Source organism: Macrotis lagotis, chromosome 1, assembly GCF_037893015.1.
Source record: "Macrotis lagotis isolate mMagLag1 chromosome 1, bilby.v1.9.chrom.fasta, whole genome shotgun sequence".
In the NCBI taxonomy this organism is placed as follows: Eukaryota; Metazoa; Chordata; class Mammalia; order Peramelemorphia; family Peramelidae; genus Macrotis; species Macrotis lagotis.
The window spans coordinates 696,016,413-696,034,607 of record NC_133658.1 but is presented as its reverse complement, the minus strand read 5'-3'; the positions used below and the strand labels follow the sequence as shown (position 1 = coordinate 696,034,607).

Genomic DNA, 18,195 nt, shown 5'->3' with positions numbered 1-18,195 from the left:
AAAATCCTATTAGTTGATTATCAAACATGCTGGTTAGCATTATACTGAGAACTAGGGATGCTTCCAGGATTAGGGAAATCCTGTCTAGAAATAACAAATGATCTGCTAATATAATGAAGATAATCTTTAGAAATCTACTTTGAGGTGGGGATAGGATTTCTACATTTCAATACACAAATGATAGGGGTTGCTAGGTGGTGCAGTGGTTGGATCCTGACTAACTCATTTCAACTTGTTTGCCTCAGATTCATAAATTGTAAAACAACTGCATGTTGTTTTTGTAAGAATTAACCCAGAACCTAGCATAGAGTATTTATATAAATGCTTATTCCTTTCCTTGTTATATCAAAGATGATCAGTCCAGACATAAGACAGAAACTCATAAGACCAAAGATCCTCCCTACCGATTCAAATCTTAATAACTTTGAAAACATGAATCAGTTGATTTTTTTTCCTTTAAATGTCATAGAAGAGGGAAGCATACAGATAAGTTAAAAGATGAATCTTATTCTTCAGGAGAAACAATCTATCTTCTTATGCTGTCAGAAGGATGACCTCTCATATGATCCCTAATAAGCTAAGTGATGATATTATAAAATGAAAACTGTTCCAAAAATTACAAGAGACAATGCCAATGATAGTAAGCAGGAGGATAGTTCCAAGGTACCTGTTTTATGTCTCCTCATCATTATGTATTTATTCATAGAATTTGTGTATGCCAAAGATTTCAATAAGTGATGGGAGAGATGTGAATGATAGGGAGTCTTAGCCATTACTTTTTATGAACTCTACCACGCCCCCGCCAAACCCATTCACCCCCCCCCCAATCTAAGAATTTTAGTTTTCTAATGCCATACCATTGAGGCCATAAATCAACAAATTAAACAGTATGATATATGTCAACATACAAATGTGTAGAGGAGAGAATGTAGAGAATAGGGGCTGAGAGGCAGGAATGTAAGAGCAACAGTCAAGGTGACAACAGAGGTGCCTCCTCTCCCTTTTTCTCCCTGTCTTTCACAGTCTACAAGTTGGTCTCTTATCTCATCATCAACCAGGACTGCTCACTCCAAAGTTACTGATCATCTTTTAAGATAAAGGTCTATTCTCCATCCTCCTCTTCCTTGGTTCCTCTGCAGCTTGTGACACAGTCCATCACCTCCTAAGGCTGCATGACATTCTTTCCACCTGAGCATTCCTTCTCAAACCCCTTTGCCGGCTCTGCCTCTAACCCAGAGGGTTCTGTCCTGAGACTACTTCTATTCTTCCTGTAAACTTTCCCATGACATCAGTTCACACAACTTCAATGACCACTTCTACAACTTGCATCTCCAAATGTCCAACAGACATCTGGACATCCCAAAGACATCTTAAACTCACTATGTCCAAAACTGAACTATTTCCCTCCCCCTCATTTTCTGACCTTCCCCAATACTAACAGGAGTATCACTATCCTCCCAATGACCCAGCCATGCAACCTAGGTGTCATCCTTGTCACTTCATTCTCTAGCCTTTCCTCAACCACATCCAATCTATTGCTAAAGTCTGTCAATTTTACCCTCATAACATCTTATAAGTCTGATGTTGAAGAGTCCTTCCAGTCTGACTCCTGCCTCTTTCCCATTTAGATCACTTTAGTTCCTTCATACATTCTACGTTCCAATCCAACTGGTCTATCAGTGCTGACATGAACTTATATATATGTATATGTATATATTTTATATTTATATTTTATATCTATATATCTATTTATATTTATTTATGCATTTATTTATCTCCATGAATGCTGTATATCTCAGTTCTCCGCAAACTCTCCTGAGAACAGGGTTGGTGGTTAACCCCCGTGCCTCAACCACAATAGACAAATAAGAAACATTGGTCAAAATAAGGTAACATATAGGAAAGCATGCTATGAGCTGAAAAGAAATATACTTAAGTTATTTATGTGTTTATTGTTCTAGTATAGAGTCAACAAAGCCTGTTGTAGCTTAGAGTGAAAGAGCAGCAAACCAAAATGCTCAACTAAGGTTTGGATACAGATTAGATTTTGTGTTTGTATCTTTTATGATTGATGAAGCAAATTAAGTTGCTCTCCTTTGAAAAGAAGACATGCTGATTTATACTAAATATGCACTGGACTATCAAATTAATGTTGGACATAAACTGGCTAATGTTGTACATTGGTTGTAGCTAAATATTTATCATGATACAGATAACATCAAAAGCTCCATAACTCATGTCACCATACCAACTAACATTTTAAAAGTTTAAATTACTGTCTAAAATCTTTCCTTAAGGACAAAATGCACATTAATGCACTGTGTCAAGAAAAAACTGTATACAAGAGATAAACTGTTTATTTTTAAATTTCAGATCCATAATACTGCTCAATCCAAAGATAACTTAGTTCATCTTTTTAGCTACCTAATTAAATAACCCATTAACATGGACTCCATAAAATGTGCTCAAGAGTATTATAAAAAACATAAGCATCACTTTAGATGAAAAATGGGTGTATATAAATATATTATATACTGAGAAAGGCATTTTGCTCCTTTGCAAACTGGTCATTTTATGGAAATGTTTAAGAAATGTCTAAAGAGGGGGCGGCTAGGTGAAGCAGTGGGTAAAGCACCCTCCCTGGAGTCAGGAGTACCTGGGTTCAAATCCGGTCTCAGACACTTAATAATTACCTAGCCATGTGGCCTTGGGTAAGCTACAACCCTGTTTGCCTTGCAAAAACCTAAAAACAAACAAAAAAAAAAGTCTAAAGAGTAAACTGTTCTTATCACAAAAATACTTGAGGACTACAAGCTACACATTTGATTCTATTATAAAGAATGTAGCAGTTCCTATTTACAATATAACTACAAAGACTAGACAAAGTATGGAGAGGCACCATATTTGTATCTATTTCCTAGAAGACTGAATGTTCTTTCAAAATATATCTGTCATTTCTCCACAGTGGTTGATCAAACCTGCCAGTGAAAAATGTTCTGAGCAGGAAACTTGTAGTACAGCCATGGTTTATTTTCATCAGAGACTGACTGCTGAAGTGTGAAAGAAACTCATTAAAAATCTCTCACTGTGATCCTACATTGCAAGGGGAAGAAAAAGAGAAGGAAAGGGGGGAAAAAACCTTAATGAAGAGTACACTGAGCTTGAATTCACATTCATATTGTTTTTCATTTTTTCCTTCTTTACTAAGCAATTAGAAGTTAGCAATTAGTTCACAGAATACTGCATATAATTGGCCATACTGGGAGACTAAAGAAGTTAACGTTTTTATTTCATTCAAATCATGAAAACTTAATGAGGTGATAAGAAATAATAACTCTAAAGACAAAAGGCAGCATTTTTAAAGATCAAATTATTTACCTTAATCTTAAAACAAGATTCACAGCACAAGAAGTTTCTGTAAATTCTTCATTAATATTAGGATGACCCTTTAAAAACAAAAGAATACAAAGTGTTATAAGATTTATAAGGAAATAAGTAAGTAGAGCCATCACCTCTTATTGAATTAAAAAAAGCATTTTGCTCCTGAAAACCTGAAAGGTACTTTATGTGCACTATCTCATTTACTCTCAAAATATTGCATTAGAGATGCAGAAATACTAATTTCCAGAGAAAATGTGGATAGAAGTTTAAAAAAGAAATCCTAATTTTCAGGGTAGGAAAAAAATGTTATCTTTGAGAGGAAGAAAAAGATAGAAAATAACCATCAAAAGAAAAATTGTATCTTTAAAGAGGATTTCCTGGGCTGCTGCCAATTGGTCCTTTTCCTCACTCATGGGATACCTCTCCTCTTAAAAACATAAACAATGAGGATGAGACATTAAGAAAAACAAAGGAGGAAAGCTGTCATGGCACAGTAGAAAGAGCCTATATTCAGAATTAGAAAGTCAGAGTTCAAGTCCCAATTCTGACACATACCAGCTTGGAAGACTCAAGGAAATCAATTAACTTCTCTAAGGTTCCATTTCCACATCCATAAGTTTGGTATGACATAAATTGTGCAACCTGATGGGATTGTTGTGACAATCAAATGAGGTAATACGGAAATCATTCTGTAAGCAGAACGCACACAGCTACTTGGTAACCGTTCATAACTATTTCATAATGGAGGCAAAAAGGAGTTTCTTTTTTTAAACCAACTTTGTTGTCATCCTAGGTCACTGTTTGCCCTTTGTTGAAATGAAGGCCCTGCCACTGAAGCCTTATGCACAAAATGCCATCCTTCTAATTATTATTCCGCTAAAGGTGTTCCAATTATTGGAATTCATTTTCTTACTGTCAGGTCTTCCTTTTACTCATTGACATTTTCTTGAGAATTAGTGAGTTATCACACAATTAAACTTCTGATTTGTTTGAAAATGTTCTGCTAGTGGTATGGTACATAACAATTATAATGGGGTCTAGTTGTGGGAACATGGTGATGAAGAGGTCAGTGGTAGACTTAGAACCAGAAAGTCTGCCTCTTCCATTTCCCAACTTTCTATGAAAGCACTGGCTTGACCACATCTCTCCTCTGCACAATACAATCCAGGAATCCTTAACAAAGCTAGGATCAAATTTCATCTTCTCTATCTGGTATTCAAAGTCATTTAATTGCCTGGCTCCAACCTAACTTGCTCTTATTTTCTTCCTTACACATGGCTTTCCCTCTGCCATCTCCATGCCTTGGCACTTGAAAAAACTCTCCTTACCCCTGGACTCTTAGAATTACTAGCATCCAACAAAACTCAGTTTGCATACTTCCCCTTTGAAGCCTTTCCTGGTTCCCAAAATATAATGCCTCTCTCCAAAAAATCACCCTGTATTTGGTAAATATTTATATGGCTATACATTATCTCCTCCTAAAATATGTAAAATTCCTTAAGAGCAAGGGCTGTTTCATTTTTTTTCTCTGTGTATTTCCACTGCCAAATACTGTGTCTGAAACAGAAAATGAGCTTGATAAATTTTATCCTTATTTGATTATCATGAGTCTTTAACCTTAACTTTTATTTGCCTCAGTTTCCTCATCTATAAAAGGGGGATAATAACAACACCTACCTCATAGGATCTTTACAAGGATATCAAAGTAAAGGAGGTTATATTTGTAAATCACTTAGCATAATAAGTGCTGGAGAAATGTTATTTATTGTTATTATTGCTGTCATCATCATTATTTTCTCATTTGTAGAATGAGAATGATAATAAAGTCTATCTCACAGGATTATTTATAGATCAAATGAGAATATATGCAAAATGTGTTCAAATCTCAAAAGATATGTAAATATCTAGTAGTAGTAGTAGTAGTAGTAGTAGTAGTAGTAGTAGTAGTAGTAGTAGTAGTAGTAGTAGTAGTAGTTAGAAAGGGGAGGAGGCAAGAGAAGTAGCAGGAGTAGTCATCTTGTTGTCGCCATAGTTATAGTTGTAGTGGTAATCATTCTGCCACCAAGGAACTCTATTGACCCCATGCAGATCATTCATTATCTCTTTTCTCTTCTATTAAATGGGGACAAGGCTGACTTGGACTAAGTCTATGTTTTCCCTCAAATTATTCAAATTATTCTATGGACTAATAAGATATCTAAAAATTCCTGTGCTGACTGTTAATGTCCTTGAGCACTGTACCACAGCTGCTCTCAGAAGTGCTAGGGACAAGGACCAAGAAAAAAGAAAGAGGGCCAAAAGAAAAGTATTTGAGAGAAGCTAATCTATGTCTATAGGTTTTAAGAAGTAGTAAAAGTTTTATAAACCAGTCCCATATTTACCACAGTTTCAAAGATTTATTATACCATAAAAGTTCAGTATATCATAAATTTTAACAGCAGAAAAAAGACCTTGTAATCAAATCTACTCACTTATAAGTGAAAAAACTGAGGCATAAAAAGGTTAAATGGCTTGCTCATGTTCACACAGGTAATAGTGCTAAGTGATAGGAGCAAGTTTCAATCCAGGTTCTCTGGTTACAAATCCAGTCACTTTCCATAACATTACCCTGCCAACCTGTTTTGTGATTCTAATCTGCAGTCTTCTAAAGAAGAGAAACTTAGAAGAATATGACTAAAACTTTAAATGGATTTGTCATTGTCATGGCAGCCCAGATGCCATTGTGACTATTCATCACATAGCAGCTGATAACTTGCTCAAAGTCATAGTAAACCTTCAATGGAGCATTCTCTTCCCTAAATGGTACTGGCTCTTAAATGACATATAAAATTCTTCACTGAAGTGACATTTGCTATAATTATTTTAAAGGGTGCAGGAAAGCATTCAAGACATTTGTTTTACGAACAAAAATAGAAGAGATGAAAACAGCTTGTGAAGTTCACTAACAAAGAATCGAGCAATAATGAGTAAGTGAAAATCAGGATCCTAGATCAGTATTCTTCCCTAAGATCAAAACAAAACAACAATGAAAAAACTTCACTATTTATTATTTAATCATGCATTACAAGGTTGGAATATGGCATCATGTTTTTGCTATTTTCATTTCTTTTATTATTTCATACAACACTAGCTATTTAAAAAGGAGTATAGGAATCTATTTTTGCTTGGAGGACACCAAAGGCCATGATAAACAACAATTTTTCTCCCACATTGTGTTTATTCAAGACCAGAAAATTTACAAGCCCATGATTTGGAAGTAATTTTCCTTATTATTAGCTGGTGTCCTTGAAGATTCTTCTATAAAGTATTCGAAATTTTACTGAACAATACAGGGACATACCTTGGGGTCCTGTATAGAAAGTGACTTTATCTGCTCAGGTATACTGCTGGCATTCACTGTAATCTGTCAAGAGAGTAATGCATTAGAGCTCTTAAAGGCACCAAATTTATAACATGAAAGTCTGTTAATCAAATTTTAATGATCAGAAACACATCGAATGTTTTCAAAAGGCAAAGAAATTAAGAAATGAGTGACAGAAAATATGTTTTGTTTGACATTCTAAAGGTGATAACAGACACAAGTCTTAAGATGCATGTTACTTGTGCCACAATCTGATAAAAGTATTAAAGGATCCTAAATTAAAGGATGCTTGCTTAGCAGAACTTTTGTAAAGACCCTTTAATCATTACCTTGACAGTGTATCAAAAGGAAGATCTAACATATATAAAGCTTTGGTGTATGTGATTTTTTTTTCTCATCTGAGCAACATGGATGCAGAGTGCTGAATTTCCCGCTTAAAGTCTGAAAGGCAAGGGCCACTAGTAAAATACTTAAGTGATTTTCTTCTCTAGTGCTACTTTCTGGACCTGTCTCATAACCCAGCTCTAATGACCCAGAGTTCCACAAGATGTAGCACTTATGACTGAGAAAAGAGAGTCCCTGTATCTACTTATTAGGCCTGAGTGATCAGATACTATAAATATTGCTAACTCTGAGGAAGTTTACAAAAGTGAAAGGAAGCAAAATCTCATTTTTTAGATCAACTCAAAATGAATATGTAAGAGAACAAACTGACCTGAATGCATCAGTTATTTCACTCTCCTGAAGGCATGGCACTAAACCATGTGGTCACTTTAGGTGTCTTTTATAATGCCACCTCCTTAATTAAGATCTAATTGCTACATTCTTTATGAAACACCCAAGTATTATACCTTCAGACAAGGAAGCACCCTGTCATTAACCATGGAACCACTGAAGATCAATCCTTTTATCCCAAGGAGATCCAGCAGAGTGCTTTAGTTCTCTGTACTTGACTGGATTATATTCTGGATTTACCATTAATTCTGCCTTTTGTTTCAGAAGGAAAGACTTGAACACACCATCTTTGAACAATGTAGAAATGATTCAGTTACTAAGAATAGCTAGGTTAATTTTCTGAAAGTTAAATAAATGTTTTAATCTTTTTGGCAATGAAACAAAATTGGAAAAAGTCTTGTTTACCTATCTCCTGCAATGTATCCCTAGGTACACAATTTTACCTGGTGGCTGCTGGTGAGGTGCCTATACAGGCAAAACAGGTACATGTGGTGGCATGAGGAGTCCCACAAAGGGTCACCTCACTAAAGTTTCCCCACCCTCCCCACTAGTTGGCCATAGTGCCCGAAATGCCACCAATTAAGATTTGTTATTTTAGGTTAAAGCAATGACATTTCTTAGAGTTGCTTTTGAAACACTTAGGGAGGATAACATATTGAGCTATTACTACTATTTTGGTATAAATTTTGAGTGCTGGATCAATCTTCAACAAGGGAAGATCCCAAGGGTAATCAATATTCTGGTGGGGGGAAGAAGGCAACAATTTTGCAATGTGGATTATGCACAGGAAGCAATTGTGAGGAATTGAGCTCCTACAAAGAGGAAGCAAGAATGTGAAGTCAATTTTATACCTAGAATTACTTTTTCAACTTTATAATTTTAGAAATACAGCCCATTTCTAATCCAAATGCTTCTAATACAGAGAGCATCCAACACTAAAAAAAAATTTCTTTGGATAAGTCCTGTGATATAACTGTTAAAAGGAAATACCAAGTAAGAAAACTCCTTTGTTTAATTCAGGTCTTCCCCTTTTCTGCAGAATGACTGTGTTCGAGTCACTGTCCTAAAGCAAGGAATGGTTGACTGACTTGTCCTGGGTCACATCACCCAACCAGGATATGTGAAAGACTAGCTAATGTTATTCTGTCTCTGATATTTTTAATATGACCTTATAAAGATAACAAATAACAGTTAACTCTAAGTTAAATCAAATAAGCCTAAACTTTTTAAAAATAAAATATTCCTTTGTAGTTTTCCAGGCAAAGAGACAACAGAAAGTTTTGAAAATTGATGGAAATAATCGATAATGAATAAATCTGATGAGACAAGAAAGTAGCAAGTATGGATCTAAAAGTCAAGTAGCCATTGAAAGGTATATTGTTTTAGAAAAAAAATAGTGGTGAGTATAAATCTCAGCATGTTTCTAGTTTCTTATCCAACATAATAATCTAGGCTGCATCATTTTCCCCATGAAATCAAACTGTTAAAGTTGAAAGAAGGAGCTTTCTTGAACACAGCACTGTTACACCAACTGTAGGCATGGCTAAGTTTCTGACCTTAGTTCACTCTGCTCTATGCCCCTTAATGAACATGTCTAGAATTTTTACAAGGGACTCCTGAAATCCATCCTCATTTTCTGAAGGGTCAGTCAAATTTTGCTCTAAGTACAGATCTTCACAAATTCAGGGCAGAGACTATCCCTAGTTTTTAGCCTAGACTTTGGAGTACAGGGTAATGCCAGCTCTTTAAGGGCACTGTTTATCTGAGCGCTCCTTAATGGGAATGCTGCCTATGAAACATTGACCTCACAGGGATGTGGGGCACACCGCAGGTTACTAGAATCAAAATCAACCTCATTTCCTTTTAGCAAAACAGATAAGAAGTGCTTCAAATTATATATGGAACAGTTATAGTAAGGCTCTATTATGTTCAAAGTAAGCAGCACCCATAAGCTCAGGGTTCAAGACACATAACAGTTGAGTGACCCTGGGCAAATTCTTTACCTCTTGGTGCCTCAGGCAAGACAATATTAAGTTGCAGAAAGAAGCAGTAGGAAAGGAAGTTAACTCACCTGAGAGATCCCTATACTAAGGAAATGACAAGTCCAGTCCTGCTCCCCATCCATATGTGGATGGCATTATTCTCAAACCTACTGATATTAGCCTCCAATTTACAAAGAAAGAATTAGTTCAAAGGATGGCTAAGTTTCCAAAGGGTTGTTCTTCTTTGCAAATCATCATCAGACAAAAATCTATCTCCTAGACCTTCATAAACAACTTGTTAAATGAAGAAATGTTATTTTTCTTTAATCACATGCCACACTTAGCATCACCCGAGGGGAATAGGATGATGCAATAATGAAAGGAACATTTCTTTTTCCTCAAATCAAATCAGTATGGCTATAGCAAAAAGAATACCTGGTCACCTAGTATGAATACCCACTCCCTCTGATGATATGAATTTTTTTCAAGGGATTGAACTTTTACTGAACTTTACTTCCCTCCTGTAAAATGGGTACAATTTGTTATACCCAGGGTTGTTATAAAGATCAAATGAGAAAAGTCATTTACCTAAAAAAAGCTTTGTAAACTTTAAAGCACTATGAAAAACATAAGCTGTAGTTATTATAACCTGGGTGTCTTGTTCTTTTCAATGCAAACTGTAAACAATTTTGATAAAAATGTAGTTCCTGTTTCTTGTTGTCTCTCATTCTTAGAGACGAAAAGGAATAAATTCATATTTGATAATAGAAACTGATGCTTATCCTGAATTTGATTTGAGCAAGAAAGTGAAGACCTTAAGGGCAGAGGTGGTTTTTTCCCAAAATTGTTATCAGTTAAAGACAAGGACTTCACAAAAGAAAAGCAGATTTTGGAAGTGAAAAAGCAAAAGTTCTTCCAAGTTATTCAAAAGGCTAAACTGACAAGTAAAAGGGAGGGGAAAACCTGTATATGAAAACCTACCAAATTATGTGTTATAAACAGAAGCTATAATAAATAAGGGATGGTAGTAGAGATGCCCAGAAATTCACCCAAGACAAGAAACTTAGAAATAAGTAAACCACAAGACCCATGGCTTCAGATCACTCTATACAAATTTATAAAGTAGAGATAACAAGTAAGGCAAACTGGAGATTAATAATACAAGGAGGCAAACTTGATTGTAGAGTATCACTAAGAATTGGTGGGATGGGATCCATGATTGAAATATCAGCCGTAGAAGGATATACTTCTCTCAGAAAATAAGCTAGGCAAAGGTGGGAGTAGGACACAATGGCATTATATATTAAGATAAACAAATGTAAAGAAATTCAAGACTGGGATGAAGGAGGGAGAAGCATGACAGAGTGCACTGGGACAAAGACTAACAGCAATAATAATAATAATAATAATAATAATAATAATAATAATAATAATAATAATAATAATAATAATAAATCACCAGAATATACTACATAGGGCTGCTATGGAGGCCCAGTATGGAGAGATGGAATTCAATTATTTGAGAATCTAGAATTCTGACTCTGTCAAAAGCAGATCAGCTAATAATTTCTTCTCTTGCCTTAATGATAACTGCATATTTCAAAAGATGAAGAAAGCAATAATAAAGCTGTTTTCTTTTCTTTTCCTTTTTCAGATGAGACTCTCACCATAAAACAGGTTGCTGAAATAGAAAGGATGGGAATCTTGGGGTAAAATGAACATTCTGTAGAGACAATAAGAGTGTACCTGGCTGCCCCGAAGATTCTAAGTCACAAGGCCCAGTTGAACTACATCCCAGGATACTAAAGGAAACAGAAAAGTGTGAATGATGAGTTACTGTCAAAGATTTTGAAAGAGCACGATGAACGAGAGGAAAGATTCAAGACCACAGGGGTGAATGTTGTCCTATCTTTCAAAAACTGAAAGTGAAGTAATCAAGAACCACTTTTTATAGGGATAATGCTGCAAATACTTATATATACATATACATGTATATGTATATATAGTTCAGCAAAGCAGTATACAAAGCCTTTTGTATTATATTTTGGTAGAAAAGATAGAAAACCTGAGCTAGATGAAATTATAGTTAAGTTCAAAACTGTCAGAATGACTGAGATGTCACTCAAAGTTCAAAGCCAACTTTGAAGTTGCTCTGGAGTGGAGCATTCCAGGGATCAGGGCATGGCTTTGAAGCACTTAGCATTTTAATACTGGCTTGGATAAAGACATCTATGGTAGAGGCAGTTTGGGTAAAGTGTGGATCACTTGGACTCAGGAAGATGAGTTCAAATGATACCCTAAAACCTCATGAGCTTCATGACCATGACCAAGTCATTTAATCTCTTGACACCTAAGTTTCTTCCTTTGTAAAATAGACATGACAAACAAGTCAGTATTTACCTTTGAGGTATGCTGTGAGGTTCACCTGGGATGATATATGTAGGACTATTTGCCAATTGTTTGCCATCATTGTGGTTATTACTGTTATTATTACTATATATACACATCACATTACTGATTATAGAAAGCTCAAGAAAAACAGTTAACAGACTGCACAAGAAAGGCAGGATTGAAAAAGACCTTCAGAGACAAGAACTTAATTAAATAGGAAGAAGGTGAATGTAAAAGTGTTACACACAGGCTCAAAACTTCAATATTAGACTGTATGAGAGGGCAGTTATGACCAGAGTACTGGGCTCAGTATCCATGACTGTAATATCAACTTAGGAGGATATACCTCTATCAGAAAAACAGCTAGGCAAAAGGGGGAGTGGGACAGAATGGCATTATATATTAATAAACAAAAATGAAGAAATCCAAGAATGGGATGAAGGAGAAGCAGGACAGGGAGTATTGGGACAAAGACTACCAACAGTAATAATGATACATCTTTAGAAAGAACATTGAAAAGCTTGGAGAAAAGAAACCAGAATGCTTTAAAAAGGCCTTCAAATTTTGCCACATGAAGATAAGGTAAAGTACTTGGGAATTTTTAGCTTGTAGAAGTCTTTGGGGGAGAAAATACAGGTTTTTATATTTGTACCCAAGAATTTCAATAGCTATTTTCTGTCTGGTCCCAGAGGAATAAGATGTAGAAATTATTGAGATGATTTAGGTTGAATATAAGGAAAAATTTCCAAGGACTAAAGTTATCTAAAAGGTCTAATATCATCCCATTAAGTAGAATTGGGATTAAAGGAAGCCTTTAATGTACTTTAGTAATACATGCTATAGAAGGAATTATTCACGTAATGGTTGTGTGCGCGTGAGCGTGTGTGTGTGTGTGTGTGCACGTGCGTGCGCAGTGCTCACACGCACTGTCATTCTGAATACTTCCAGAGTGCTTTAAGGTTTGCAAAAAGATTAACATACATGATTACATTTAAGTTTCTTAACCCTGTACTAAATGGTACTATTGGTGCCATTTTTCCTATTTTATACATGAGAAAACTGAGGCTCAGAGAAATTAAGTGACTTGCCTGTGATTGCATAGTAGTAACTGGCAGAGAAAGGATGTGAACCGAGATCTTCCTTGTTTTTCAGTCCAGCGCTCTATCCACATCAGGTTAGACAGGGGGGGCTGCCAAATTCCCTTGTTAGCTTAGCTCCTACGAGTTTGTAATTTTTGAGGAAATTCTCATACCTAACTATGAGATCTACTTAAGGAGTCCTTTGCCTTCTCAATAGTTTCCAACCTAAACACCAACTTCCAAACCCTAGATAATGACTAAGCTGTTGTTCTTGCTCTTTCTTCTCCATCAGATTTTGACATGCCACTTAGCAGACAAAACATTGTTTTTGATTTTGCTCCATCTTGATGTTGGCGTCCCATGGAGTTTTTTCTTGATCTTCACCAGAATTATGCATTTACCTGTGCTCTCCATGCTTACCTTTGATTTAGAAATGATGTAAGCACCTGACCAATCACTCAGGTATTGATGAAAGGCACCGTAGTATTGTGGATAGAATGTTGGACTTGGAGTCAGGAGAGAACTGGGTTCAAATCCCACCTCTGACACTTACTAGCTGTGTGACCACGGGCAAGGCATTCAACCTCTCTGAACCTCAGTTTCCTCATCTGTAAAATGGGGATAATAATAGCACCTACCTCACAGGGTTGTTCTGAGGAACAAGTAAGATACAAAGGTAGAGGTTTTGATTCTAGATTGTTTCTGATGTATTTACATGACTGCAATTATGTATGACAAAATGTTCCTAACCATGTATGTATGTGTGTGTGTTGTACACAATAAGAAACTGTCAGAGTAATAGATTAAAGTAAAACACAATTCTCTTTTTAAATTTCTTAAAACTAGGTAGAAATGATGATACTCAAAATAACATCAGGAGTATAGGACTTATCAGAAATGTCTGAATTATAGATTGATTACAAAATGGGATCTCTGAGAAGATACCATACTAAGTAAACAAAGACAACTTTAATGTAGAGAGCTAAATAACCATTGTTTTAAATCTACTGCAGGAGATTAAAATATTGGTTAGTTGAGACCTTAGTATTTCTCTCTTCATTTCAAGGCAATAAGCCTTTACTGGCAAAAAAATATTGCTATCACAATTTTTTTTCTTAAACCCTGAGAGCTATTTCAAATGGTATTATAACCATACTTGTCAATCATTGTATGAAAAAAAATTACACACCTATCAGTTTGCACCAGTGATATAAAGATTAAGCATCAACCAGTCAAGTTCTTATAATACATTAGTGAAGGTTGTTTGAGTCTTATCTGATATTGGTGCCATTTTCTTTATAAGCTGGTTTTTTACAGCTTAATTACAATAGTTTTTCATCCATGATTCTGGGATCAAATAATAGGCAAAAATGAGAAAAGCAGGCAGAGCATAGGGAAGTATTCATAATAACTCAAAAAGATCATTCTTTAAATCCAATGTGGCCCAAGTTACTAAAAGTTTCTGGCACATGGGACCATTATACATTTTAAAATAGGATTCTGTCCCTAATGAAAGATTATTTTCATGCTGGGGGTGGGGGAGAAAGGAAAAGCAAATCAATTTAAGGGACAAATTTTAAAGGAAAAAATTATCTGAAGGAGAAGGGAGGCAATGAAATGAAATACACAGAAGAGACCAGTCCAATTCAGTTCAGATGCTGGGAAAGAAAAGGTAGACACAAAACTTTGCCCAGTAGTTATAGAAAGGATTATATACAAATACTATAGGAAAATGATAGTTGAGGATTAAGGGCTTGGTCCATTCCTCCTGATAAGTTCTCACTGACTACCGCTACTGAGATACACTCAAACTACAAGGATGGCTATACTTAATCAAAAGAAAATGTCTACTAAATGGAGGCTGTTGGGGTATTAAGTGTAAAGAGAATGAAGGATGCTGAGTTATATATGGAAACAGGCTGTTCTTATTTTTGTCATAAGCACACATTAATGACTAGTTCTGTACATTTAAATCTACTCTGACATTCTAAGAGTTACCAATTCCTTTGAAACATGGCCATCATTAAATCATTAGGAAATAGGGAATTTAATAGAATCCAAAAATGAAAGTTAATCAAAAGATGACCAATTCTCAAAGAGAAGCTGCTGATAAAAGAGTATTCCTTTGCCTAACACCAAGAGACTCTTAAGAGAATGATAAGATCAAGACCAGCAAATTCTGGATGAATTTTCTGGACATTTTCACCAGTGACTTTCTGTTGGCAAAAAATGATGAAATTTTACCTTAGTTTTGTGTTTTTTTCAAGTAGAGACTCAAAACTTCAAAGACTTTTCCTCTAAATGAGTAGTCCCAGAAAGACATTTAAAGGGGCAGAACAGGAGTGAGATAAAGAAGAGAGGAAAATAACTCACCTCTGGATTTTCTTCTTTTACTCTTCGTGACTGTAAAACAAGTATCCAATGTTAATGCACAAAAGCTAACATGTCATATTTAAATGCCACAAACCCCCAAATCACACATTAACCAATTCTCCTTTGCTATGAGTGGCAACCCCAAGTTAGTTAAACAGCTGTCTTATTTATACCTTTTCCTGAGAAAATGCTGCTTTTCCTTCTTCACTTTTTTCATCCATTTCATCATCACTCCACTCCCAGTCTCCGTCTTCTGTCTTGTGAAGATGACCACTAGATCCAGGAACCCTTCTAACCTATTAAAATAACACACACACAAGCTCTTCAGTCATCCTTGGCCACACATAGACACACATACTGCCAAAATTTCCACTAAGACCTCTATTAGGTTATTTGGCATATAACCCGCCCCAGCAATTACCTAGCTGGTTAAGCATTCCTAGGCAACTACCTGCTGATTTAAATTTAAAAGGACCACACAGTTTGACACCACTCAGGACTCCACCTCTTCTGAAAATATTTTGTTCTCTCCATTGTCACAGGAGGACCTATTTTACTAAGGAGTGGAACAAAACATTTTGGAAGATGGAGACTTAAGAAAATATAAGGAAAATGACCTAAAGTCAAGTCCTTATAATCTCTTAAAAACCAGTTAAACACATCTACAAATGACTGCACATCAATACCATATGGAAGGAAATGAAAATGCATGCAAGCAACATAATGCTGACAGGGCAAATACACGGAAATCGGGCAGCCTAAAATGAAGCACACTAGGAGCACCCAGCAGTCTAAATCCTAAATCAAAAAATCAAATACCCTTCGGTTGCCATCTTGCTCTTTTTCAGAACCTGACATCATGCTTGTTTTCCCAGGATTCTGCTCAGCCTACTTGAGCAAAACAAAACAGCATCAGACTATTCTTAACACACCTTGTAGCATTTATGAGACTCATGAGATAGCTAGAGACACAGCATGATAATCAGCAACCACGCTGCTGTTTAGATTATAATCAGCCTTTCTTAATTATCTCAAATTATTGAACTAAGGCAAGAGTGATCCATAGTGCATATTTTCCAAAGGCCTTATAGCTGAAATGGCAAAACTTTAAAAAAAAGGGGGGGGGAAGGGAATGGTGGTGAAGAAAGATGATTTAGAATGAGTTTTGATTCTGATGTATTCTGTGTAAGGAAAAAAAAATCAAGAAGCCATGTAATTAGCAGGTACATGCCAACAGTCAATGATTCATGTAATTATGTGAATGTATGCAGAAAAACCATTCTCTACCCCTCCCTCTATCCCTGGGCTACTTCAGAGTGGATTTCTTAATTCTAACAAAGGCATTCTATAAGGTTAACAGTTTTGCATGTCAGTTCAATTTGACATCTAAGGTACAGAACAGCAGCAGCTCTTTCCAAGTCTGATTTGGTATGAGGGTCTAAGAAAAGAAAGCAATTAACTGGGACTTGGGAGTTTCAAGTTCTAATACAGTTCAACCCCTGAAAGTTAAAAAAAAAAAAGTAACCAGATCATTATCGGTGGCTTCTAAAAAGAATATATATACTTTTTATTTGCAAAAGAAAAAAAATTCCCCCCCTCCCCCTTGAGGCACATTAGGTCTTCATGTAAAATAAAATATCTCTTGTGACATGGGTGAAATGTTTTTCTCTTTGTAGTCAGAGGCACTGTAAAACCCTAGTCTTAAGAGTGATTTTAATGGGACTTATTGATAGTGAGACAAACTACTATAAAAGAAATGCTGAAATGCACTTCAAAAATTTTTAAACAGATTGCTTTATTTAAAAGGCAATGAAAAGAGAGCTATGGATGAAAGTATTCTGCTGTTGAACTGTATAGTTAAATTAACTGAGTTATAAAAAAAGTCTTAAAGCTGAGAACTTACATCTTGATAGCAACATGAAAAAATACCTCAATGCTTACAATCAAATAGAAGAATTAAAAGTTCTCCCCCCCCCGCCCCCCACAAGTGATATAAGATAAAAATCATGCCAACTACTACCTAGGAATGGGAGCCACAATTCAATCCAATCTACATTAACAAACATTAGGTACCTTAGAGATGCAATGCACTCAGGTAAAAAGAACACAAACAGACCCAAACTCAAGAAACTTCTATTCCACCAATATAAATATCTGTAAATGATGCTTCAGAAGCAGAATTAAATTATGCCTCCAATGTAATTTAAACTTCTGGAATGTTGAATAAGAGAAGTCTTAGCTTCAAGGACTTCAAGTCTTGCTTCTAACACTTTTGGGGAGAGGAGAGGTGGGTTAAGCAGGAACCCTACCTAGCAAGTAGTGGCCCACAGGTCATACACTGAGATCTATGGATCCATACGATAATAGACAAGTTGCTGATCTGTATCTGCACAAAAAAGAAATAACTACATTGCATTCTGTACCTAGTACAGGCATAATGTTTGTTTAATTGAATTAAAATCAAATATACTGATGAATTATCATTCCTCATGTTTCCAAAAGAAACACTATATTAAAAAAAAGAAATTTCATTTTTCCTGAAACCAATGAAAGGGGAATTAGAAAGAGAACAAGAGAGAGAGAAAGTCAAAACAAATAAAAATAAATTCTGCTTCAAATTTTGGCATTTACTTTGCACTCTTCCCCTTGCAGGGTTTGATCCATTTGATTTCCCAAAATATTATTCATCTATAACCAATAAAAAGATCATCACCTTGCATTACTTTTACTTTTTATACTACTGACTTATCAACTTAGTTTTATTTACTAAAATCTGATGAAATAAGATGTCTATATATATAAAAAGGGCAATAAGTATGATTAACATAAGGCAAAGAACAATCTGTCCATGGTTAACATAATGTATAGCAGTAACTATACCTCAGTCTGATAT

At 35.5% G+C, this 18,195-nt stretch overlaps 1 protein-coding gene and 1 long non-coding RNA gene across 4 annotated transcripts in view; one reads left to right on the top strand and one right to left on the bottom strand.

The window, feature by feature from the left end:
* The window catches only part of STK39 (serine/threonine kinase 39), a 310,860-nt gene that overhangs the window by 81,452 nt on the left and 211,213 nt on the right, over window positions 1-18,195 (bottom strand). For both annotated transcript variants that reach the window (XM_074215784.1, XM_074215785.1), the window contains exons 11-14: window positions 15,476-15,598; window positions 15,303-15,332; window positions 6,722-6,784; window positions 3,379-3,446 (exon numbers count right to left, since the gene is read on the bottom strand). In XM_074215784.1, coding sequence (XP_074071885.1) covers window positions 3,379-3,446; window positions 6,722-6,784; window positions 15,303-15,332; window positions 15,476-15,598 — 284 coding nt within the window. The remainder of the gene's footprint in view (window positions 1-3,378; window positions 3,447-6,721; window positions 6,785-15,302; window positions 15,333-15,475; window positions 15,599-18,195) is intronic.
* On the top strand, window positions 6,156-11,423 carry LOC141507796 (uncharacterized). Of its 2 annotated transcripts, none has more exons than XR_012474270.1 (3): window positions 6,156-6,347; window positions 8,729-8,849; window positions 11,114-11,423. It is a non-coding gene; the product is annotated as an uncharacterized LOC141507796 (long non-coding RNA). The 2 variants fall into 2 exon arrangements; XR_012474271.1 differs by having other exon boundaries at window positions 8,729-8,876.